The sequence below is a fragment of the Bufo bufo genome, chromosome 1 (assembly GCF_905171765.1).
Source record: "Bufo bufo chromosome 1, aBufBuf1.1, whole genome shotgun sequence".
NCBI classification, from domain to species: Eukaryota; Metazoa; Chordata; class Amphibia; order Anura; family Bufonidae; genus Bufo; species Bufo bufo.
The window spans coordinates 455,588,639-455,615,425 of record NC_053389.1 but is presented as its reverse complement, the minus strand read 5'-3'; the positions used below and the strand labels follow the sequence as shown (position 1 = coordinate 455,615,425).

The 26,787-nt window shown below is 44.3% G+C and overlaps 1 protein-coding gene across 2 annotated transcripts in view; it reads right to left on the bottom strand.

Moving 5' to 3' along the window:
- METTL25 (methyltransferase like 25) overlaps positions 1-26,787 on the bottom strand; it is a 280,093-nt gene that overhangs the window by 47,829 nt on the left and 205,477 nt on the right. For both annotated transcript variants that reach the window (XM_040408511.1, XM_040408516.1), the window contains exon 12: positions 5,993-6,067. In XM_040408511.1, the coding sequence (XP_040264445.1) occupies positions 5,993-6,067 (75 nt within the window). The remainder of the gene's footprint in view (positions 1-5,992; positions 6,068-26,787) is intronic.

The window sequence follows — 26,787 nt, the reverse complement described above, 5'->3', positions numbered from 1 at the left end:
ACTATAGTTAATGCTCTCCACAGGTCCTATACAGTAAAAGAGTCAGACGGAGATGCCCGGCATCGCGAGCAAGTGGATTAAGGTGAGTTAAATGATTTTTTATTTTTTTTAACCCCCTCCAGCCCTGTTTTACTTAGCATTCTGTATTCAGAATGCTATTATTTTCCCTTATAACCATGTTATAAGGGAAAATAATACTATTTACAGAACACCGATCCCAAGCCCGAACTTCTGTGAAGAAGTTCGGGTTTGGGTACCAAACACGCGCGATTTTTCTCACGCGAGTGCAAAACGCATTACAATGTTTTGCACTCGCGCAACGCACCCGCACATTTTTCCGCAACGCCCGTGTGAAAGAGGCCTTAGACTGCCCACAATAAAAGGCCACTCTGAAATGTGCATTTGCCTCACACAGTGCAACACTTCCAGGAATTGTGTACAGATCCTTGCAATATGGGGCCGTGCATTATCATGCTGCAACATGAGGTGATGGTCGTGGATGAATGGCGCAACAATAGGCCTCAGGATCTCTGTGCATTCAAAATGCCATCAGTAAAATGCACCTGTGTTAGTTGTCCATAACATACACCTGCCCATACCATAACCCCACTGCCACTCGATCCACAATGTTGACTTCAGCAAACCGCTCACTCACGCGACGCTACACATGCTGTCTGCCATCTTCCCTGAACAGTGAAAACCGGGACTCATCCGTGAACAGAACGCCTCTCCAACGTGCCAGACGCCATCGAATGTGTGCATTTGCAGTCAGGTGCAGACCCCGATGAAGACGACGAGCATGCAGATGAGCTTCCCTGAGACGGTTTCTGACAGTTTGTGCCGAAATTCTTTGGTTATGCAAACTAATTGTTGCAGCTGTCCGGGTGGCTGATCTCAGGCTATCATGGAGGTGAACATGCTGGATGTGGAGGTCCTGGGCTGGTGTGGTTACACGTGGTCTGCGGTTGTGAGGCCGGTTGGATGTACTGCCAAATTATCTGAAACACCTCTGGAGACGGCTTATTGTAGAGAAATGAACATTCATTGCACGGGCAACAGCTCTGGTAGACATTCCTGCAGTCAGCATGCCAATTGCACGGTCCCTCAAACGTTGCGACATCTGTGGCATTGTGCAGAGTGATCAAACTGCACATTTCAGAGTGGACTTTTATTGTGGGCAGTCTAAGGCACACCTGTGCAATATTCATGCTGTCTAATCAGCACCTTGATATGCCACATGTGTGAGGTGGGATGGATTATCTCAGCAAAGGAGAAGTGCTCACTAACACAGATTTAGACAGATTTGTGAACAATATTTTAAAGTAATAGGTCTTTTGTGTATGTAGAAAATGTTTCAGATTTATAAGTTCAGATCATGCAAAATGGGAGCAAAACCAAAAGTGTTGCGTTTATATTTTTGTTCAGTGTAAAACAGTTATGGCTGAAGGAAAATGGGGAACAAGAATGAAAATGCAAAAACGAAAAAAACCTCCGGTATGCCAAGGGTTAATATGACTGTTAGGAAGTTAAAGCGATATCACAAACATAAGTAACAACCCAATCTAAATCTTTTGACACTGTTGTACTCTTGTTCAAAGAGGATTTCCACCCAGGACGTAAAACCAGCCATAACTTAGTAAATGAAAAGTTTGAATGATAGTTAAAGCTTGATCATTTTGTTTGTTGTACATACAAAAATACTTACATTTTTCTGTTTTGTTACAAAAATGACAACAAGAGGTGCAACTGCACTGCTCAGCAGCTCTGAATTAGGTAATTAGGAAACAGGTTCTTAATTACTGAGAGAACATGCTGACAAATGACAGATGGCTAGTTTCTGAGAAACTAATTTAAAAGTGACAATCACTATAAATGGTCCATGGTCCTTGGTCCTAAAGAAAATATTGTGCAAAACATGGACTATGTAGCAGCTCTACCTGCAAGGGTGACTCAACGGTAAAAGTGCATGACGTCATCTACTTTTACGTCTGGGTCATCATTGCAGGTAGTGCTGCTACATAGTCCCTGTTGTGCACAATATTTTCAGTTGATTCTCCGGTCCAGGCCCTTGGACATCGGTGAGGATTGTGTGCTGCAATCAAGGGATCCCTGTATTTGAACACTACTGGTTGTTGTGCCCAGAGTGCAGCTACTTCAGGTTAGCAGCACTGTTTTAAGTAGCTAGGTCTTGTAATGTCCAGTCTGGGGATAATTTTTGATTGACAGGACCAGGCTCCTGCATATTCTCCTCACCTGACCCTAACAGTTAAGAAGGAAGCAGGAGATGCAAGGGTGCACATAGATTAAAAGTATGTTTTCTCCAAAAGGATGTAACAGATCGCTAAGTAGCAACATTTAGGCTGAGTTCACACAGGCGAGATTTCCGCGCGGGTGCAATGCGTGAGGTGAACGCATTGCACCCGCACTGAATCTGGACCCATTCATTTCTATGGGGCTGTGCACATGAGCTGTGATTTTCACGCATCACTTATGCGTTGCGTGAAAATCGCAGCATGCTCTATATTGTGCGTTTATCACGCAACGCAGGCCCCATAGAAGTGAATGGGGCTGAGTGAAAATCGCAAGCATCCGCAATCAAGTGCGGATGCGGTGCGATTTTCACACATGATTGTTAAGATGACAGTCTATTCACTGTATTATTTTCCCTTATAACATGGTTATAAGGAAAAATAATAGCATTCTAAAGGACCTGTGGTGACGTCAGATCACATGGTCCAATCACATGATCCATCACCGTGGTGATGGACCATGTGATCTGACGTCACCACAGGTCCTTTAGCCGGCAGCTCATGATTAAAGAAGTAAGAAGAGACCGGCAGCTGCGCGATCAAGAGGAGAAGGTGAGTTAATTATTTTTTCTTCTTTAACCCTCAATTGACCACCTACTAAGCATTCTGTATTAAAGAATGCTATTATTTTCCCTTATAACCATGTTATAAGGGAAAATAATAACATCTACACAACACCGAACCCAAACTTGAACTTCTGTGAAGAAGTTCGGGTCTGGGTACCAGAGTCAGTTTTTTATCACACGCGTGCAAAACGCATTGCACCCGCGCGATAAAAACTGAACAACGGAACGCAATCGCAGTCAAAACTGACTGCAATTGGGTATCTACTCGCGCGGGTTTGCCGCAACGCATCCGGACACGCTCGTGTGAACTCAGCCTTAGGCTGGGTTCACACGGGCGAGATTTCCGCACAGGTGCAATGCATGAGGTGTGCGTTGTGTGAAAATCGCAGCATGCTCTATATTGTGCATTTATCACGCAACGCAGGCCCAATAGAAGTGAATGGGGCTGCGTGAAAATCGCAAGCATCCGCAAGCAAGATGACAGTCTATTCACTGTATTATTTTCCCTTATAACATGGTTATAAGGGAAAATAATAGCATTCTTTAAGAAGGTCAATTGAGGGTTAAAAAATAAAAAAAATTAACTCACCTCCTCTTGATCGCATAGTTGCCGATCTCTTCTTACTTCTTTACTCATGAGCTGCCGGCTAAAGGACCTGTGGTGATGTCACATCACATGGTCCAATCACATGGTCCATCACCGTGGTGATGGACCATGTTATTGGACCATGTGATGAGCTCAGTGACGTCACCACAGGTCCTTTGACAGGTCCTGTAGAAAGAACAGGAGACCGGCAGCTACGCGATCAATTGGAGGAGGTGAGTTAATTTTTTTCATTTTTTAACCCTCAATTGACCTTCTACTAAGCATTCTGTATTAAAGAATGCTATTATTTTCCCTTATAACCATGTTATAAGGGAAAATAATTACATCTACACAACCTTGAACCCAAACCTGAACTTCAGTGAAGAAGTTCGGGTCTGGGTACCACATTCCGTTTTTTATCACGCGCGTGCAAAACGCATTGCACCCGGGACGCATCCTGAGACAAAACGTGACGCCCGTGTGTACCAAGCCTTACTTTGTCACCCAGCATGGAATCCCAACAAAGCCTGATTAGGTAATGCTCTTCAAAACTGTTGTGATAGAATAAATACTTATGCAGTGATCTGTGAGACAAATAATATTGTATAACCTTTTGGAAATATTTGTTCATGTTAATACTTCCAGTATCCATAAAGACTTTTGTATTTTATACAGGTTTCAATGTGAATGTTAATAGACTTGTTAGCGTTAATCACAACCTCTTTCAATGTTGAAAACGCACACTTTCAATTATCAGAGATATTATCTGAGGGAAAATGCACTGGAAAATATAATTTAGCCTTGTATTCTCTACAGAATGTTATATTTGAAGCTTTCTGTTAACAATTGATAGAAACAATTCAATCCGATGCTTTGTTGTTCAAAGGTTTCCTGGTGAGGGCCCCATTCTGGGATACAGATGAAAAAGCTGCTCTTTGGCAGGTTAGAGATTGCACACGTTCAAGGAGATTGTGCATTGCAGTTAAAAGCTGTATAAAATACCCTCCAGTGTTTTTTTTTTTTAAAGTAACAAATCCAGAAATCCATCGCTAGATATTATGGCATCAGTTGACATTATATAGAGGAACATAGGTAAATTTATGGCTACAAGAATAAGACTTTATAAGGTAAATCCGTAATGGTATTTATTATACAGAAAAAAAGATAGTGGTTATCACCAATATGGGACACCCCTTTGCTCAGTTTTCCTTCCTTTGAGGGATATCTGGCTTTCACTGTGTTGAAGACCCATAATTGGGGCTCCACAATAATTTTGTATATTACCGTTTCCCAGGGAGCTTTGCACTTTGGATTGCTGTGTCGAGACTCTTAAATGAGGCTCCACAGTGTTTTCTGTAGCTGGTCTCCTTAAGATCAGCCATTGTTTTGTTTGAGTAGTCTCCAAGGCATTGCTCCCGGTTAGCCAGAATCCTACTCCACACTGATGAGGGGCAACACCCCGAAACAGCTGTCTGTGGATGAATAATTGGCTTAGGTCTTCCCCGTCACATCCTTAAAGCTTGTAAAAGTGCGGGATCTTGACATAGGGGGCCACTTAATATGGTGGATTTGGTGATCTCTGTAATGGGGACACCCCTTTGCTCGGTTTTCCTTCCTTTGAGGGATATCTGGCTTTCACTGTGTTGAAGACCCATAATTGGGGCTCCACAATTATTTTGTATATTACTTTTTCCCAGGGAGCTTTGCACTTTGGATTGCTGTGTCGAGAATCTTAAATGAGGCTCCACAGTGTTTTCTGTAGCTGGTCTCCCTAAGATCAGCCATTGTTCTATTTGATCACCAATAATAGAACAGATGTTAAAGGAATTGTCGAACCATTCACAAGTGATGGGCTATCCTCCAGATAGACCATCATTATCTATTTGGCAGGGGAACAGCACCTCACTCCTTTTCCAATTAGCTGCTTTGCAGTAGTCACCGCTGTAACTAAACAGCTCCATCCGTTTTGCAGTGGACAGAGCTGGTTACTGCAGCGCTGTTCCCACTGAAGTGAACAGGAGTAGTGTTGCAGTAACCAGCTCCGCCCAATGCAAAATAGAAAGACCTTTGCAGCGCAGACATCTGGTTTAGTGGCTACTGCAGAACAGCTGATGGAGGGGGGTGTGGGGTGTTGGACCCCCGTCAATCACATAGTGATGATCTATCCTGAGGACAAGCCATTACTTGTAAATAATGACAACCTCTTTAATGTAAAAGTGTAAAATGTGGGGGTATTAAATGCCTACTCAAACGGGATATTACTAAAATGAACGGAGAAGCAAGTTCAGCATGCGCACTGCTGCTCAATTCACCTTGGAGTTCCAGAGACAGCAGAGTACAACACTCAGCTGTTTCCAGAACTAGTCTGCATGCCCAACGTGCCGCTCTGTTCCATTTTATTGGGGCTCTGACGGGTACATGATCGCTGCAGATCCTACCGATGTGGTTAGGGAATAAGTTGTAACAAACAATACCCATTTAAGACCATGCTTAGATCCAACAAAAAGCAGTGTAATACATATTAAAGTTACCCTGTTGAACGCTTCCAACTCATTTCGTCTCAGGTCATACTTTTGATAGTATCCCATTATTTCTTTATCTGAAAGCTGAAAGGAGACAACATATACACAGTGTTAAAAGTTTGTCACAGCTGTACAATAAAGAGTATATCAGAATAATATAGCATTATTAATATTCAATATCTTTGAACCTGAAGATGTAAACAATACATCCAAGCTACTGTATATCCGGGATATAATGAATTATTGACATGGTAAAGCCCTTGTTTTCCCCTGTGCCTAATAAATTAGGGTATATGTAGATATATATGTACTTCACCAGTATCCACTAGGTGCCCCTTACCTGCGACACTCACAATTTTTATTTTATAGGATTATTTTATTGTGCGTGTTGTAACGTTTCCATTGTTTTATTGATATAAAGCAAGAACGTTCTTCAAATATTTGTTTTCCACTTTACATGACTTAGGGTACTTTTACACTTGCGGCAAAGGATTCCGGCAGGCAGTTCCGTCGCCGGAACTGCCTGCCGGATCCGGCAATCCGGACACAAACTGATGGCATTTGTCAGACGGATCCGGATCCGTCTGACAAATGCATTGCAATACCGGATCCGTCTCTCCGGTGTCATCCGAAAAACGGATCCGGTATTCATTTTGTTTTTACATTTTTAAAAGGTATGCGCATGCGCAGACTGAAAATCCGGATCCGTTTTGCCGGAATACTTAATGCCAGACTCGGCACTAATACACTTCAATGTAAATTAATGCCGGCATTCCGGCAAGTGTTCAGTATTTTTAGGCCGGAGATAAAACAGCAGCATGCTGCCAGATTTTCTTCGTCCAAAAAACGTGAAAGGGACTGAACTTAAGCATCCTGAAAGGAATGCTCTCCATTCAGAATGCATTAGGATACTCAATACCGAAAAACAAAAACGCTAGTGTGAAAGTGCCCTAAGGGTGGGTTCATACTAGTGTTAGGGATTCCGTTATGGCTTTCCGTTATAACATGGTTATAACGGAAAATAACGAAATGCCTAGACAGAATGCAAAACGGAAGCCTTTAAAAGGCATTCCGTTTGCTTTCCTTCCTAATAGAAGTCTATGGGAAAGCATAACGGATCCGTCTGGGTCCCGTTATGCAAGACGAAAAACAAAGTCCTGTCGACAGGACTTTGTTTTCCGTCTTGCATAACTGGACCCAGATAGATCCGTTTTGATTCCCATAGACTTCTATTACGACGGGAAGCAAACGGAATGCCTTTTAAAGGCTTCAGTTTTGAGTTCCGTCATAATACAAGTCGTCCTTCCATTTTATGGATTCCGTTATTTTCCATTATAACCATGTTATAACGTAAAGCCATAATAGAATTCCTAACGCTAGTGTGACCACCCTAACAATGTGGATGTCAGTCATGCCTTTTCTAAAGCTCTGTGCAAAACTAAATCTATGTCAGCCCCAATTACAGGAGAAATCAATAGTTAAAAAAATAAATAAAATAAAGTTAAAGGGCTTCTGTCACCGCCAAAACACATTTTTCAATTTTGGGCTTGGTAAAATCCTTATTTAACGACTATTCCCTATATAGGGCTCTTACCTTGGTCTGTGGCTTAGTTTCATTAAAAATCTATCTTTTAAAATATGCAAATGACTTCACTACCAGCAAGTAGGGCGTCTACTTGCTGGTAGCCGCCGCAAAAAAACGCCCCCTCCTCCTGTTGATTGACAGGGCCAGCGAGCGCTCTCCTCCTCCGGCTGGCCCTGTCAGCATTTCAAATCACGCGCCTGTCTTCATTCGGCGCAGGCGATCTGAGAGAAGGACGCTCGCCTCCTCAGCACTCCCTCGGTGCGCCTGCGCCGATGACATCACCGAAAGAGAAGACGTCATCGGCGCAGGCACACTGAAAGAGTGCTGAGGAGGAGAGCGTCCTTCTCTCTGAGCGCCTGCGCCGAATGAAGACAGGCACGGGATTTGAAATGCTGACAGGGCCAGCTGGAGGAGGAGAGCGAGTTTTTCGTCAGCAACCTGCCAGCCAATGATCGTTGCTGGCAGGTTGCTGATTTAAAAAAAATCGAATCAGAAGCCATCTAACACCTTATATTTATAAATATAAGGTGTTAAATGGCTTCTGTGCTCCTCTGCTGGTCCTTTTCGTCGGTTGGTTCCAGCAGAGGAGCACACATCACTGTGTGTACCCACCAAACACCACACTTAGCCCCCAGATCACCCTCCATCACCCCAATTAACCCCTTGATCGCCCCCTGTCAATCACCTAGTGAAAGGGAAAAAAGTGATCAGTGTAAACTGTCACTTTTTTTTTTTTCACTGGTATTGATTTGTAGTTTTAGGATAGTTTAGGTCCCTTGGTTAGGTAGTTAGCGTCAGTTAGCGCCCAGCCCACCGCACCACAGTCACTTATTCGCTGATTAGCGTATCGCTAATCAGCATTTGTACTTTTATAGTATCTGTAAGTGATCAAAACTGATCGCAGTCAGATCTATAATAGTATTAGTGTCACCTTAGCTCACCCTCCACCCAAAACGCTGGGTTTGCCCGTTCACCCACGCCCGCCCCACCGCAGTGACAAAAAATTATTATTTTTTGATCACTGCACAATCACTTTACAAGCTCTGCGGCGATAAAAAAAAATCAGTTTTGATATTTTTATCAATCGCAGCGGCCTCCGGTACTTCGCTAGCCTCCCATTTGTAAGACAGGCTTGCTTTTTTTCTTGGGTAGTCTCAGGGAATACCCCTAAATTTAGTAGTCCAAATGTCAAACAGGGGGTATTCTTCTGAAGAGGCCTACAGGATTCTGACCCAGTCGGATGAGGAATGGAAACCCTCATCTGACGAATCTAGCGGGTCAGAATATGAACCTGTAGAAAGCAGTGGCAGTCTGACACAAAGTTCGGACGAGGAGGTTGAGGTCCCTGATAGCACCAGGCGTACCCGGCCCCGTGTCGCTAGACCACAGGTTGTGCAGGATCCGTTTCAAGGGCAGCAGAGTGGGGCTGGTGCTGTCGGATTACGTGGTGAGGCATACACCAGCAGCGCAGCCCATCCTGGACCTAGTACCAGCACTGCCGTACAACATGGTGAAGTGGCGAGCACCAGAAGGGCAGTTGGAGCTGGTACGGTGGCACGTGCAATAGTTACCCCGTCGCAGCCACCGCAAAGACAGGCCCGTAGAGCCCCTAGAGTCCCTGAGGTGCTGGCAAACCCTGATTGGCAGTCACCAACTTCAGCCGCACCTGTAGTTCCCCCTTTCACCGCCCAGTCTGGAGTTCGGGTTGAGACAGCTCAGATCGGTTCGGCCCTGGGATTTTTTGAGCTGTTCTCGACTGCGGAGCTCTTGGACTTAGTTGTGGCAGAAACAAATCGGTATGCCACTAAATTTATAGCCACCAACCCGGGAAGCTTTTATGCCCAGCCTTTCCGGTGGAAACCAGTCCAAGTTTCCGAAATTAAAATTTTTCTAGGCCTTCTCCTGAACGTGGGTCTAACTAAAAAGCATGAATTGCGGTCATATTGGTCCACGAACCCAATTCATCACATGCCCATGTTCTCTGCTGCTATGTCCAGGACACGTTTTGAGACCATCCTGCGTTTCCTGCACTTTAGCGACAACGGCACCTCTCGTCCCAGAGGCCACCCAGCTTTTGACAGGCTCCACAAAATTCGGCCCCTCATAGACCACTTCAAACAGAAATTTGCAGATTTGTATACCCCTGAGCAAAACATCTGCATAGACGAGTCCCTTATACATTTTACCGGGCGCCTTGGCTTCAAACAATACATCCCAAGCAAGCGCGCCCGGTATGGGGTCAAATTGTATAAGCTCTGTGAAAGGGCCACAGGCTATACCCACAAATTTCGGATCTATGAGGGAAAAGATCAGACCCTGGAGCCGGTCGGTTGCCCTGACTACCTGGGGAGCAGTGGGAAGACAGTCTGGGACTTGGTGTCACCCTTATTTGGCAAGGGGTACCATCTTTATGTGGACAATTTTTACACAAGTGTGCCCCTCTTCAGGCATTTGTTCCTAGAACAGATTGGCTGCTGTGGCACCGTGCAACCTAGTTGCCGGGGCTTCCCCCAACGGCTCGTTACCACCCGTCTTGCAAGGGGGGAGAGGGCTGCCTTGTGTAACCAAGAACTGCTTGCGGTGAAATGGAGAGACAAGAGTGACGTTTACATGCTCTCCTCCATTCACGCAGACACGACAATACAAATAGAACGGGCAACCCGTGTCATTGAAAAGCCCCTCTCAGTCCACGACTATAATGCGCTCACGGGAGGGGTGGACTTCAATGACCAGATGTTGGCTCCTTATTTAGTTTCCCGATGCACCAGACGCTGGTATAAGAAGGTGTCTGTATATTTGATTCAATTGGCTGCCTATAATAGTATTGTTCTCTACAGTAAGGCTGGGAGAACAGGATCCTTCCTCAAATTTCAGGAAGAGATCATCGAGAACCTCCTGTATCCAGAAGGTTCCGTGGCCCCATCCACCAGTGTAGTGAGCCGTCTACACGAGCGACATTTCCCCAATGTCGTTGCTGGTACCTCAACCCAACCGTCACCCCGAAAAAGATGTCGTGTCTGTAGCAGGAGTGGAATAAGGTGTGACACCCGCTATTTCTGTCCTGACTGCCCTGACCACCCTGCCCTATGCTTAGGGGAGTGTTTCCGGAAGTACCACACACAGGTACACTTAGCATAGGGATTGCATCTCACAGGACAGGCACACAGGGCTATTAGGGCCCTTTTACTCACAGCTGCTGCAAACCTCTCCTTTCACCTGGGATAAAGTGCATAATGTACTTCACCACATCTTTGGGCGATTTGCGCTCTGCACATTGTCCCATGGGGAAGGAGAGGTTTGTTCTATAAAGGTAAAAAAAAAAAAAAAACATTACCGTTCAGTTGAAAAAGTTAAAGTTTATATGTTCCGTTCAAATTTTATTATAAAGTTAATAAATTTATTGCGTTGCTGCCTGGTTTTTTCTTTTTTGTTTTGTTTTTTTTACCTTCCAAATGGACCAACCGATCGACTAGCTGCAGCACAGATGTGCATTCTGACAGAAGCATTGCGCTGCTGTCAGATTACACACAAGTCGGTGTATGCGGCGCTGCAAGACGAGATTTCTCCTCTGCAGTAAAAGATATGTTTGCCGAGGCATATGAGCTGAGGAGGCGGCGGTGTTCATATACTTTGGCAAACACTTTGTATATAAAAAAAAAATAATCCCGGCAATGATTTATTCATCCACATCGATTGATGTGAATGGAGAAATCTGGTTTGCCAGGGCATACGAGCTAAGTGGGTATGGATGTTGGGCGGAGCTCCTATGTCCTGGCAGACCCTTTCCCCTCCTTTTTTTTTTTGGGCAGAGATTTTTTCATCCACATTGATCGATGCGAATGAAGAAATCTGTGCCGTTCACTTTTTCTTTCAGCCCAGAGGCTGAACGAAAAAAAAATATCTCATTACCCGTATGCTCAATATAAGGAGAATAGCAGAAACTCCTAATGCTGGCCATACATGTAATGATTGCGGAGACCCTCAAATGCCAGGGCAGTACAAACACCCCACAAATGACCCCATTTTGGAAAGAAGACACCCCAAGGTATTCACTGAGTGGCATATTGAGTCCATGAAAGATTGAAATTTTTGTCCCAAGTTAGCGGAAAGGGAGACTTTGTGAGAAAAAACTAAAAAAAATCAATTTCCGCTAACTTGTGGCAAAAAAAAAAAAATTCTATGAACTCGCCATGCCACTCATTGAATACCTTGGGGTGTCTTCTTTCCACAATATGGTCACATGTGGGGTATTTATACTGCCCTGGCATTTTAGGGGTCCTAAAGCGTGAGAAGAAGTCTGGGATCCAAAAGTCTAAAAATGCCCTCCTAAAAGGAATTTGGGCCCCTTTGAGCATCTAGGCTGCAAAAAAGTGTCTCACATGTGGTATTGCCGTACTCAGGAGAAGTTGGGCAATGTGTTTTGGGGTGTCATTTTACATATACCTATGCTGGGTGAGATAAATATCTTGGTCAAATGCCAACTTTGTATAAAAAAAATGGGAAAAGTTGTCTTTTGCCAAGATATTTCTCTCACCCAGCATGGGTATATGTAAAATAACACCCCAAAACACATTGCCCAACTTCTCCTGAGTACGGAGATACCACATGTGTGACACTTTTTTGCAGCCTAGATGGGCAAAGGGGCCCACATTCCAAAGAGCACCTTTCGGATTTCACCGGCCATTGTTTTACAGATTTTGATTCCAGACTTCTTCTCACGCATTCGGGCCTCTAAAATGCCAGGGCAGTATAACCACCCAACAAGTGACCCCATTTTGGAAAGAAGACACCCCAAGGTATTCCGTGAGGGGCATGGCGAGTTCCTAGAATTTTCTATTTTTTGTCACAAGTTAGCGGAAAATTATGATTTTTTTTTTTTCTTACAAAGTCTCATATTCCACTAACTTGTGACAAAAAATAAAAACTTCCATGAACTCACTATGCCCATCACGAAATACCTTGGGGTGTCTTCTTTCCAAAATGGGGTCACTTGTGGGTTAGTTATACTGCCCTGGCATTCTAGGGGCACTAATGTGTGGTAAGTGGTTTGAAATCAAAATCTGTAAAAAAATGGCCGGTGAAATCCGAAAGGTGCTCTTTGGAATGTGGGCCCCTTTGCCCACCTAGGCTGCAAAAAAGTGTCACACATGTGGTATCTCCGTACTCAGGAGAAGTTGGGCAATGTGTTTTGGGGTGTCATTTTACATATACCCATGCTGGGGAGATAAATATCTTGGTCAAATGCCAACTTTGTATAAAAAAATGGGAAAAGTTGTCTTTTGCCAAGATATTTCTCTCACCCAGCATGGGTATATGTAAAATGACATTTCTGGGTTTGTTCTATTATGTAAGCCCAACAAAGAACTGAACTGGTCCTTAAAAAAGTTGACTTTGGAAATGTTCTTAAAAATTTCAAAAATTGTTTCAAAAATTCTAAACCTTCTATCATCCAAAAAAATAAAATTACATTACTATAATGATGCCAACATAAAGTAGACATATGGGGAATGTTAATTAATAAATATGAGGCACCAATATCTGTCTTAAAAGCAGAGAGATTCAAATTTAGAAAACAGTTTTTTTCACATTTTCGTTAACCTTTGGATTTTTTTTTATAAATAAAAGGTAAAACATATTGATTCAAATTTACCATTAACAATGTGTCACGAGAAAACAATCTCTGAATGGCTTGGATAAGTAAAAGCGTTCCAAAGTTATTACCACATAAAGTGACACATCAGATTTGAAAACTTAGGCGTGATTAGAGAGGGGGAAGGGGGGGGGGGGGAAATGGCCCGGTCCTGAAGTAGTTAAGATGTTTAAATGGTCACTAACTTTTCATACAACTTTGAATAATTCAATAATACAGGTGAATATAAGAAACTTCATAATACATCTTATTGGAAGAAATGTTCCTTTTTCCTCTTCAGCTCTTTTTCTCCACTCTTCCTAAACTAACATTTTCAAGAAATTTCACTATGGTAGTGTTTCTCAACTCAGTCCTCAGGGCCCACCTCTCGGTCATGATTTGAGAGTATCCTACAGAATGAATACCAGTGGTAAGTCCTAATGCATTGACAATAATTATATCACCTGCTCAATACTAAGGAAATTCTGAAAACATGCCTGGCAGGTGGGCCCTGAGGACTGGAGTTGAGGAACACTGCACTAAAGGATCAGATTCCATGTGTTCCATAGAAGTATATGTACAGAGCAGGAAAGGAGGAGTATTCTTATAGTAGGTCTCTCTGTCTCTGAAAGGGTGTACTAAATGAGCTGATGAGCGAAGAAATAGGAATTTTCTTCCGATTATTACAAAGTTTCTTATATTCACCTTTACTATTGATTTATGTAAAGTTGTATGAAAAGTTATTGACCATTTAACTACTGTATGAATAAACATGGACATTCAATGGGATACCTGCAGCTTGCCTGCTCAGACAAAATTAATATCCTGTACCATAAAAAGCAGGACATCAATGTGTGACCGATTACATACTAATGGCATACTACAGTTAAATTAATAATACATTAAAAATAGAAAACCTCTTCAAAAGAATTTTTTTTCTAGACAGAAACCGAGCATTCATTGTATTTATTCAAAATCCTGGGTGGCTGCATCCTACATGTCTTTGCAACAAGTTACAGGACCTGCCCCTGAAGAAGCAATATACTTGAGGGAGTAAATGTAAAGGTAGAGAGCTGTCAGCCATTGCAGAGAAGAGGCTGGCTCAGGTAATGAACGAGCCAGACAGCCAGACCCTTCATCATATCGCCAACCTAGAAATGGGAGGAAGCTCCCTGATTGTGTCGGAGGGACAGCAGAAGTTACACTTCAAGGACTGTGAGAGGAGGACTGGAATCAGGCCAACTGTTGAGTATTGAGAACAAAAGTATTATTCTAGGATTTTAATGGTCTTAGGATAGGCCATTAATATCAGACTGGCAGGTGTCCGACAACTTGCACTCCCACCAAGTAACGTCAAAGAACAGGGCAGTGGTTGGTAAGCTACGAGGAGGCCGCGGCTGATTAGTAGGTATCCGGAATGTCACATCCCTGATGACCTGTTACTAATGACCTATCCTAAGGATATGTAAAAAAAAATTACATTTTATTACTATATATTATTGATAGAAGTGAAACAAAGGTAAAGATTATGTCTCTGGCAATGGTTTTATTAATAACATCTTCAGCAAACTTTCTTGCAAGCTTCCCAACAGAATATAAGCACTTAATCATGATAGTTTCTTATTCTAACAGGGAGTACCAGGAAAAAAATAAAAATAAAAAATACATACATCAAAAACACTTGAACTAGAGATATAGGGGGAGATTTAATGTAGCTGGCCAGCTAGGACCTGTCCTAGGTTGGTAGTATCGCTTATATGTGTACACAGCTAGACCTGCCAATAGCCTTAATACAGTTCCTATGTTTATGTGTTAAAGACAAAAGCAGAGTTATTTACTGTGACATCATGTTTTGGATGTCATATAACTGTTATATTTTGTGTTAACAGAAGCTGAAAAAGATAATATGCCTTTAAAATCATTTTGTAATGTAAGGTAAGCTCAGTGACACAGCAGAAACAACAGAAAGCATAGTGTTAATCTGTTGTTGCTGGGCAATCACAGCCAGCTTCTCACACAGCAAGAGTTTTCACCAATCACAGCCAGCCTCACACACAGGCTGTGGGGAATTCCCCTAGCAGGAGCTGCTGGAATCATTACTCACCAGAGAGAGGAGCTGAACAAACACACAGTTCCAGTCAGAGTCCAGTTTTATGGGAACAAGAGGCCAAATAGGTATTTAAAACAGTTATATAATGTTCCTACTGTTGGTATAGTGATTAGAACTGTATACTGAACCAGTTATATGTGTGTTTACTTACCGTTCCACCAAATTGCAAGCATACAAACTGTGAACTGCTCATACCAGTTCATAGGCAATTGCATACTGCAAACCAAGCTGAGCAAGCAGAACTATTAGTTAGACCTCAGATATACCTCTCAGAGATCATAAAGTGCTTAAATAACTTAAAGTGAGAGTGCAGATACTCAAGAGAGAAATATATTCACCATTTTATGTTGAATGACAAGATTGAACAGTTAAACCACCATCTTAATCATACCACCATTTTGTGATACCTTTTCAACACGTGTTTTGTACATGGACTATCTGAGGCGGACGCGGCAATGTTTATATGAAGAAAAGTTGAAGTTAATAAAGAAGTTATTTCAAGCATTTGGTGTGCTCTTTAAACCTATTGTTTCCATAGAATGGCACTAGAGGAATTACAGAGTGATATACAGTCTGGTTAGACTAAAAAGTCAGAGATACCAAAATTCTTCTAATGCCATAGCGCAAAAGGCATTTCATAGTGCTGCGCCTGCCACATTTAACAAACTGGTGTAAAGTAGAACTGGTTTAGTTGCCCATAGCAACCAATCACATTCCACCTTTCATTTTTCACAGCTCTTTTGGAAAATGAAAGGTGGAATCTGATTGGTTGCTATGGGCAACTAAACAAGTTCTACTTTACTAAATAGAATAAGAGGGGCACACCTACATCTAGTTCACATCGACCACTACACAGTATTATGTTAAAACAATTTATTAAATATACATACGGTCAGGGCCGCTGATAGGCCAGTACAGCTGGCCCAGTTGTACCGGGCCCGGCTGGCAGGGGGGCCCGGGCAGCCTCGACATAACCAAACCACCTCCGGACCGCTGTACGCAGATTCGCGTTCCGGAGGTGGCAGCCCTGCGCTCAGCGACGCATATACGCGTCATCTCGCGTGAGCCGGGATCTCCTGTGAACGCGCGCACACAGGCGCGCGCGCTCACAGGAACGGAAGGTAAGAGAGTTGATCTCCAGCCTGCCAGCGACGATCGTTCGCTGGCAGGCTGGAGATGTGTTTTTTTTAACCCCTAACAGGTATATTAGACGCTGTTTTGATAACAGCGTCTAATATACCTGCTACCTGGTCCTCTGGTGGTCTCCTTTGTTTGGATCGACCACCAGAGGACACAGGTAGCTCAGTAAAGTACCACCAAGCACCACTACACTACACTACACCCCCCCCCCCGTCACTTATTAACCCCTTATTAGCCCCTGATCACCCCATATAGACTCCCTGATCACCCCCCTGTCATTGATCACCCCCCTGTAAAGCTCCATTCAGATGTCCGCATGATTTTTACGGATCCACTGATAGATGGATCGGATCCGCAAAACGCATCCGGACGTCTGAATGAAGCCTTACAGGGGCGTGATCAATGACTGTGGTGATCACCCCATATAGACTCCCTGATCACCCCCCTGTCATTGATTACCCCCCTGTCATTGATCAACCCCCTGTAAAGCTCCATTCAGACGTCCGCATGATTTTTACGGATCCACTGATAGATGGATCGGATCCGCAAAACGCATCCGGACGTCTGAATGAAGCCTTACAGGGGCGTGATCAATGACTGTGGTGATCACCCCATATAGACTCCCTGATCACCCCCCTGTCATTGATTACCCCCCTGTCATTGATCAACCCCCTGTAAAGCTCCATTCAGACGTCCGCATGATTTTTACGGATCCACTGATAGATGGATCGGATCCGCAAAACGCATCCGGACGTCTGAATGAAGCCTTACAGGGGCGTGATCAATGACTGTGGTGATCACCCCATATAGACTCCCTGATCACCCCCCTGTCATTGATTACCCCCCTGTCATTGATCAACCCCCTGTAAAGCTCCATTCAGACGTCCGCATGATTTTTACGGATCCACTGATAGATGGATCGGATCCGCAAAACGCATCCGGACGTCTGAATGAAGCCTTACAGGGGCGTGATCAATGACTGTGGTGATCACCCCATATAGACTCCCTGATCACCCCCTGTCATTGATTACCCCCCTGTCATTGATCAACCCCCTGTAAAGCTCCATTCAGACGTCCGCATGATTTTTACGGATCCACTGATAGATGGATCGGATCCGCAAAACGCATCCGGACGTCTGAATGAAGCCTTACAGGGCTTACAGAAGGCGGCGTCTGGGGAGGGGCCAAGGGCGGGGCCAGGGGTGTGGCTGAAGGAGGGATCAGGGGTGGAGCTGAAGGGGGCCCCGTCATGTATGCTGTACGGGGCCCCATGATTTCTATCAGCGGCCCTGCATACGGTACCTGAAAAATTAATAATACACCTAAAATACGTAAATCTATACTGTGAATAATAAATGAATAAATATATATCAATGAATAAATATATATCAATACAGATAGAATGTGATAATACTAAGGGTTATTGACGTCATGCATCAGATGGTTAATAGTGAATGTCTCTAGTAGGATCGCTGAAGTACAGGATAAGAAAACAGTCACTATATTGCTCCGCAATATGCGATTTTTCCAAGCAGGAAAAAATAAATGAATGCGTTAGTCCTTCAATATAAGAACAATGGACTGTCCTTAGCGTATAAGTACAAGCATTCCTTTTTGTAGAGGTAACTTCGTCTCACAGTTATAGCTCCACTATTGCACTGTGATACAATATGGCAAGTACTCACTGTTTGTAGAGGTGGTAAAGTGTTCGGATAGTTGCGCTTAGCGTGGCGTCCCACGAGTTGTCAGCGCAGATGATTATAACTCCAATCTACTTTATCGTGAGTTGGACACTTGCATTGAAATAAGCTTGCACAAAAGGGGCGAAACAGTCCGTTTGGTGAACTAGGGTCAATGTGAATATGGCCCTTCTTGAGATTCGCCTTTGCTTTGTGTCTTTTTCGCACGGCAGGACTTTCGTTTCTTTCCAAATTGGTTGCAAACTTGTAGTTAAGATGCGCAAATAATATTGCGGTTTCCTTTCTTATGTTGCGGTTTCTTTCCTTTTGTTGAGACTTGTCTACACCATACGCGTTTCGGAGTTAGCGCGACTCCTTCCTCAGTGGTCCTACTTTACACCAGTTTGATAAATCTTCTTCATAGACCCTGGCTGCAGATTAAGAGGATGCCCAAGGTGCAATCAGTTAAAAAAGTAAGAAGGCATTACCCACAGATTTCATGCCTTATGAAGAGACTTCTGTTTAAAATCTATGTTTAAGCAGGTTTTGGAGTTCTGTACCAGAAAGACGATAGTTCGGACCACTATATACAGAGGTCACACTACATTTTTTTCCAGAAGAGTAAAAATACTCCTCTTGCCATTTTTGAGGAGTATTTTTAGCCGAGGAGGAGTACAAAAGCTGCAGTAATTCAGATACAGTGGATATAAAATGTCTACACACCCCTGTTAAAATGTCTGGTTTCTGTGATGTAAAAAAACGAGACAAAGATAAATCATTTCAGAACTTTTTCCACCTTTAATGTGACCTATAAACTGTACAACTCAATTGAAAAACAAACTGAAATCTTTTAGGTAGAGGGAAGAAAAATATAAAAATAAAATATGGTTGCATAAGTGTGCACACCCTTAAACTAATACTTTGTTAAAGCACCTTTTGACTTTATTACAGCACTCAGTCTTTTTGGGTATGAGTCTATCAGCATGGCACATTCTGACTTGGCAAGATTTGCCCACTCTTCTTTGCAAAAACACTCCAAATCTGTCAGATTGCGAGGGCATCTCCTGTGCACAGCCCTCATCAGATCACGCTACAGATTTTCAATCGGATTCAGGTCTGGGCTCTGGCTGGGCCATTCCAAAACTGTAATCTTCTTCTGGTGAAGCCATTCCTTTGTTGATTTGGATGTATGCTTTGGGTCGTTGTCATGCTGAAAGATGAAGTTCATCTTCATGTTCAGCTTTCGAGCAGAAGCCTGAAGGTTTTGTGCCAATATTGACTGGTATTTGGAACTGTTCATAATTCCCTCTAGCTTAACTAAGGCCCCAGTTCCAGCTGAAGAAAAACAGCCCCAAAGCATGATGCTGCCACCACCATGCTTCACTGTGGTTATGGTCTTCTTTTGGTGATGTGCAGTGTTGTTTTTGCGCCAAACATATCTTTTAGAATTATGGCCAAAAAGTTCAACCTTGGTTTCATCAAACCATAACACCTTTTCTCACATGCTTTTGGGAGACTTCAGATGTGTTTTTGCAAAATGTAGCCTGGCTTACATGTTTGTCTTCGTAAGAAAAGGCTTTCGTCTTGCCACTCTACCCCATAGCCTAGACATATGAAGAATACGGGAGATTGTTGTCACATGTACCACACAGCCAGTACTTGCCAGATATTCCTCCTTTAATGTTGCTGTAGGCCTCTTGGTAGCCTCCCAGACCAGTTTTCTTCTCGTCTTTTCATCAATTTTGGAGGGACGTCCAGTTCTTGGTAATGTCACTGTCATCCGTATTTTTTGCGGACCGCAAAATATATATGGTCGTGTGTATGAGTCCAATGCACATCACATTTTTGTCACACATTTAACGGACACAAAAAAATGTACACTATACTTTCCGATCCTGCACAGTCCTGCAAAAAAGCGATGACGGATGCCACAGTATGCATCTGTCTGAGGCATCCGTTAACGCATACTTTTTTTTGTGTCCGTTAAATGTATGACAAAAACCCAGCATTATGTGCCCCATCCAGCACTTCTTTTATTTTCGTTGTTCTGCTTAACTAACAGATATTTATGCGGGGGAACCATTACTAATCTAAATAACATCAGGCAATTATAGCCTGTACAGCTCAATATAGTGGATCTTCCTTGTACTTTATCACTTGGCTATAGTATCCTGCCTGCATTCACTATACATTGCACTACAGCCATACATCATGATGTATGTGTCACGGCCATGGCTATGACCGTGACTCCTGAACCGCATGCGGTTGTCAGCGGTTTTCTTTGGTGTTCAATCACAGGTGAGGGCTGTGGTATTTGCCTCACCTGTGGTTGCCGCTGGCAACAGTGTGTATGTGGCAGCGTAGCAGGCTGAGCTGTGCCATTGCAGCTCGCTACGTTGTGCGTGCGGTTTTGTATGATGTGTGTATGTGTGCACTTTCCTTTTTATGTTATTGTGTGCACGTCTCCTTTAAGTGGTGTTTTCCCTTCCCTGGTGTTGGAGGGGTTAATCTCCTTCCTAGTGTGTGTGTGCACTGGGTGTGTCCGACTGTGGGGTGTGGCTTCTTGGCCTATAAAGCCTCACTGCTTTTGCAGGCCTGCAGGTTGCTTCAGCCATGCTTAGCTGAGAGCAGCCTCATGTCTTTATTACCTGCCAGTAAGAGCCACCCCTGTGGTCATAACCATAATGTCGTTTTAAGTTATTTCTAGTTATGTGTGATGTCCGTGTGATGTTTTATATGCGATTTTGTGCAGCTATGGATCTGGGTCCCTGTGTGGGGATGCGTTTGTGATCTGCACCCTGCTAACACAGGGATCCAGTCAGCAAGGCTGTGGCAGGTAGGTGGAACTCTTTGTTCACCTGCCATATCCATAGAGCTGTTTATGTCTCCTCTTTTCCTGCAGCTTGGCCGTTGAGACTCCTGCTCCTCCGTGTCTAGGAGGAGTGGGCTTGTCTTACTCAGCTCCTAGGTGAGGGTCATCTTGAGGGCTAGCAGGGACTTTTAGGTTCCGGAGCATGGGCCCTCCTACCATCAAGGTTGGCTCATGTAGCTAGGAGCCAGGGTCAGGTTAGGGATGCGTTTAGGAGGTGACCTGCTCCCTAATCCTGTCTTCATGGCCAAGCAGCCGTAACATCACCGGGCTCCACATGGCTGAGGATTTCCCCCATCCTCACCCGTGACAGTATGAACACAAGTCGCTTCTTACGTGGCGCTCCCTCGAAAGAGGGTAAAGCATGCACCGCTATCTACGGATGGGGTGCATGCGCGTTCTCCGGAGGGAGAGCGTTATGGGGCTTTCACCATTTACGGCGCGGTGAGTGGCATTCCCAGCTCACCGTTGTCCGTGTTGGTGTCCCCTTTTTGTTTGTCTTTCCCCTCCCCCCCCTCCCATTGTTTCTTATGCCTCACCAACTTTCCCCTTTTGTTGTTGGGAGGGGCTTTGAGGGGTGGGAGTATGCATCCCTCGAAAGAGGGTGAAGCATGTACCGCCGTCTGCGGAAGGGGTACATGCGCGCTCTTCGGAGGGAGAGCGTTCTGGGGGTTTCGCCTCTGAGGGCGCGGTGAGTGGCGTTTCCCCGCCATCCCTTCACCGTTGCCTCGTTTGGCGTTCCCCCTGATTTTTAGAACACGTGGTGTTTGTTTGGTATGCGGTATGCATACCTTCGAAAGAGGGTGCAGCATGCAGTGCCATATCCTTGTGGCCTGCATGCGCGTTCTCCGGAGGGAGAGCGTTCCTGGGGGTTCTCCGTTAACGGCACGGTTGGTGGCTTATTCCCCGCCACCTTACCTTCCGTGTCCGTGTTGGGGATCCCTCGTCCCTCTCCATGTTCCCATCTCTGGTCGTCTGCTAGCAGCACTCCGTAAGTGGTCCGGCTGTGTGCTGGTTAGGAGTGTCTGCTGGCAGCGACTGGAGTGGGGACGAGAGTGGAGAGTCCCCTCGTTCACTCTCTGTGGTTCTCGTCACTGGTGCGGGCTGCAGGCCTCGTTGGACTGGCTGTGTTGTGTGCTGGGAGAGGATGCAGCTGACAGTGACATTCTGGGAACCATGTCCTGAGAGTGGACGTCCCCTTCTCTCATCCCCTTGTGTGAGTCCCTCACGTGTCTTTTATTTGGTGGGGGGGGCTTTGAGGGGTGGGAGTGTCACGGCCATGGCTATGACCGTGACTCCTGAACCGCATGCGGTTGTCAGCGGTTTTCTTTGGTGTTCAATCACAGGTGAGGGCTGTGGTATTTGCCTCACCTGTGGTTGCCGCTGGCAACAGTGTGTATGTGGCAGCGTAGCAGGCTGAGCTGTGCCATTGCAGCTCGCTACGTTGTGCGTGCGGTTTTGTATGATGTGTGTATGTGTGCACTTTCCTTTTTATGTTATTGTGTGCACGTCTCCTTTAAGTGGTGTTTTCCCTTCCCTGGTGTTGGAGGGGTTAATCTCCTTCCTAGTGTGTGTGTGCACTGGGTGTGTCCGACTGTGGGGTGTGGCTTCTTGGCCTATAAAGCCTCACTGCTTTTGCAGGCCTGCAGGTTGCTTCAGCCATGCTTAGCTGAGAGCAGCCTCATGTCTTTATTACCTGCCAGTAAGAGCCACCCCTGTGGTCATAACCATAATGTCGTTTTAAGTTATTTTTAGTTATGTGTGATGTCCGTGTGATGTTTTATATGTGATTTTGTGCAGCTATGGATCTGGGTCCCTGTGTGGGGATGCGTTTGTGATCTGCACCCTGCTAACACAGGGATCCAGTCAGCAAGGCTGTGGCAGGTAGGTGGAACTCTTTGTTCACCTGCCATATCCATAGAGCTGTTTATGTCTCCCCTTTTCCTGCAGCTTGGCCGTTGAGACTCCTGCTCCTCCGTGTCTAGGAGGAGTGGGATTGTCTTACTCAGCTCCTAGGTGAGGGTCATCTTGAGGGCTAGCAGGGACTTTTAGGTTCCGGAGCATGGGCCCTCCTACCATCAAGGTTGGCTCATGTAGCTAGTAGCCAGGGTCAGGTTAGGGATGCGTTTAGGAGGTGACCTGCTCCCTAATCCTGTCTTCATGGCCAAGCAGCCGTAACATCACCGGGCTCCACATGGCTGAGGATTTCCCCCATCCTCAGCCGTGACAGTATGTAGTACAGTGTGTGATGTATAGCTGTGTGTGACGTACAGTCAGGTCCATAAATATTAGGGCATCGACACAATTCTAACATTTGTGGCTCTATACACCACTACAATGGATTTGAAATGAAACTAGCAAGATGTGCTTTAACTGCAGACTGTCAGCTTTAATTTGAAGGCATTTACATCCAAATCAGGTGAAAGGTGTAGGAATTACAACAGTTTGCATATGAAGCAAGCCATCATTAGGCTGAAAAAAACAAAACAAACCCATCAGAGAGATGGCAAAAACATTGGGCGTAGCCAAAACAACTGTTTGGAACATTCTTAAAAAGAAGGAACGCAACGGTGAGCTCAGCAACACCAAAAGACAACAATCAAGAGAAGACACCAGAGTGAATACAGAGGGTTCACCATAAGATGTAAACCATTGGTGAGCCTCAAAAACAGGAAGGCCAGATTAGAGTTTGCCAAACTACATCTAAAAAAGCCTTCACAGTTCTGGAACAACATCCTATGGACAGATGAGACCAAGATAAACTTGTACCAGAGTGATGGGAAGAGAAAGGTATGGAGAAGGAAAGGAACTGCTCATGATCCTAAGCATACCACCTCATCAGTGAAGCATGATGGTGGTAGTGTCATGGCGTGGGCATGTATGGCTGCCAATGGAACTGGTTCTCTTGTATTTATTGATGATGTGACTGCTGACAAAAGCAGCAGGATGAATTCTGAAGTGTTTCGGGCAATACTATCTGCTCATATTCAGCCAAATGCTTCAGAACTCATTGGACGGCGCTTCACAGTGCAGACAGACAATGACCCAAAGCATACTGCAAAAGCAACCAAAGAGTTTTTTAAGGGAAAGAAGTGGAATGTTATGCAATGGCCAAGTCAATCACCTGACCTGAATCCGATTGAGCATGCATTTCACTTGCTGAAGGCAAAACTGAAGGGAAAATGCCCCAAGAACAAGCAGGAAGACAGTTGCAGTAGAGGCCTGGCAGAGCATCACCAGGGATGAAACCCAGCATCTGGTGATGTCTATGCGTTCCAGACTTCAGACTGTAATTTACTGCAAAGGATTTGCAACCAAGTATTAAAAAGTGAAAATTTGATTTATGATTATTATTCTGTCCCATTACTTTTGGTCCCTTAACAAGTGGGAGGCACATATGCAAACTGTTGTAATTCCTACATCGTTCACCTGATTTGGATGTAAATACCCTCAAATTAAAGCGGACAGTCTTCAGTTAAAGCACATCTTGTTCGTTTCATTTCAAATCCATTGTGGTGGTGTATAGAGCCAAAAATGTTAGACTTGTGTCAGTGTCCCAATATTTATGGACCTGACTGTCTGTAGTGCAGTGTGTGATGTATAACTGTGTGTGACGTATGTAGTGCAGTGTGTGATGTATAGCTGTGTGTGACGTATGTAGTGCAGTGTGTGATGTATAGCTGTGTGTGACATATGCAGTGCAGTGTGTGATGTATAGCTGTGTGTAACGTATGTAGTGCAGTGTGTGATGTATAGCTGTGTGTGACATATGCAGTGCAGTGTGTGATGTATAGCTGTGTGTGACGTATGTAGTACAGTGTGTGATGTATAGCTGTGTGTGACGTATGTAGTGCAGTGTGTGATGTATAGCTGTGTGTGAAATATGCAGTGCAGTGTGTGATGTATAGCTGTGTGTGACATACAGTGGCGGAAATAATTATTTGACCCCTCACTGATTTTGTAAGTTTGTCCAATGACAAAGAAATGAAAAGTCTCAGAACAGTATCATTTCAATGGTAGGTTTATTGTAACAGTGGCAGATAGCACATCAAAAGGAAAATCGAAAAAATAACTTTAAATAAAAGATAGCAACTGATTTGCATTTCATTGAGTGAAATAAGTATTTGAACCCTCTAACAAAAAAAGACTTAATACTTGGTGGAAAAACCCTTGTTTGCAAGCACAGAGGTCAAACGTTTCTTGTAATTGATGACCAAGTTTGCGCACATTTTAGGAGGAATGTTGGTCCACTCCTCTTTGCAGATCATCTCTAAATCCCTAAGGTTTCGAGGCTGTCTCTGTGCAACTCTGAGCTTGAGCTCCCTCCATAGGTTTTCGATTGGATTAAGGTCCGGAGACTGACTAGGCCACTCCATGACCTTAATGTGCTTCTTCTTGAGCCACTCCTTTGTTGCCTTTGCTGTATGTTTTGGGTCATTGTCGTGCTGGAACACCCATCCACGACCCATTTTCAGTTTCCTGGCAGAGGGAAGGAGGTTGTCGCTCAGGATTTCACGATACATGGCTCCGTCCATTTTCCCGTTTATGCGAATAAGTTGTCCTGTGCCCTTAGCAGAAAAACACCCCCAAAGCAAAATGTTTCCACCCCCATGCTTGACGGTGGGGACGGTGTTTTGGGGGTCATAGGCAGCATTTTTCTTCCTCCAAACACAGCGAGTTGAGTTAATGCCAAAGAGCTCTATTTTGGTCTCATCAGACCACAGCACCTTCTCCCAGTCACTCTCTGAATCATTCAGGTGTTCATTGGCAAACTTCAGACGGGCCTGCACATGTGCCTTCCTGAAGCAGGGGGACCTTGCGAGACCCTGCAGGATTTTAATCCATTTGCGGTGTAATGTTTCCAATGGTTTTCTTGTGTGACTGTGGTCCCTGCTAATTTGAGGTCATTAACTAACCTCCTCCGTGTAGTTCTAGGATGCTTTTTCACCTTTCTCAGAACCATTGACACCCCCACGAGGTGAGATCTTGGTGGAGCCCCATGAGCGAGGTCGATTGATGGTCATTTTGTGCTCCTTCATTTTCGAACAATCGCACCATCAGTTGTCACATCTCTCCCAGCTTCTTGCTAATGGTTTTGTAGCCCATTCCAGCCTTGTGCTGGTCTACAATTTTGTCTCTGACATCCTTGGACAGCTCTTTGGTCTTTCCATGTTGGAGAGTTTGGAGTCTGCTTGATGATTGATTCTGTGGACAGGTGTCTTTTATACAGGTGAATAGTTAAGACAGGTTGTCCTTATTGAGGGTGACTAATTGAGTAGAAGTGTCTAACCACTCTGTGGGAGCCAGAACTCTTAATGGTTGGTAGGGGTTCAAATACTTATTTCACTCAATGAAATGCAAATCAGTTGCTATCTTTTATTTAAAGTTATTTTTTCGATTTTCCTTTTGATGTGCTATCTGCCACTGTTACAATAAACCTACCATTGAAATGATACTGTTCTGAGACTTTTCATTTCTTTGTCATTGGACAAACTTACAAAATCAGTGAGGGGTCAAATAATTATTTCCGCCACTGTATGTAGTGCAGTGTGTGATGTATAGCTGTGTGTGACGTATGTAGTGCAGTGTGTGATGTATAACTGTTGTAAGGGATCGTCTCTTTTCAGGGGGACACACTCACAGATATCTTCGCAGACACGATTATAATGTCCAAACTCTTGCTTTATTTCAGACACTTTAGCAAAGCACAGGTTAAGAAGTCGCAGCTTCAACTCATCACGTGTGACATCCACACAAAATAACAAACCCTTGCCCGGCTAGGCCTTAACTAA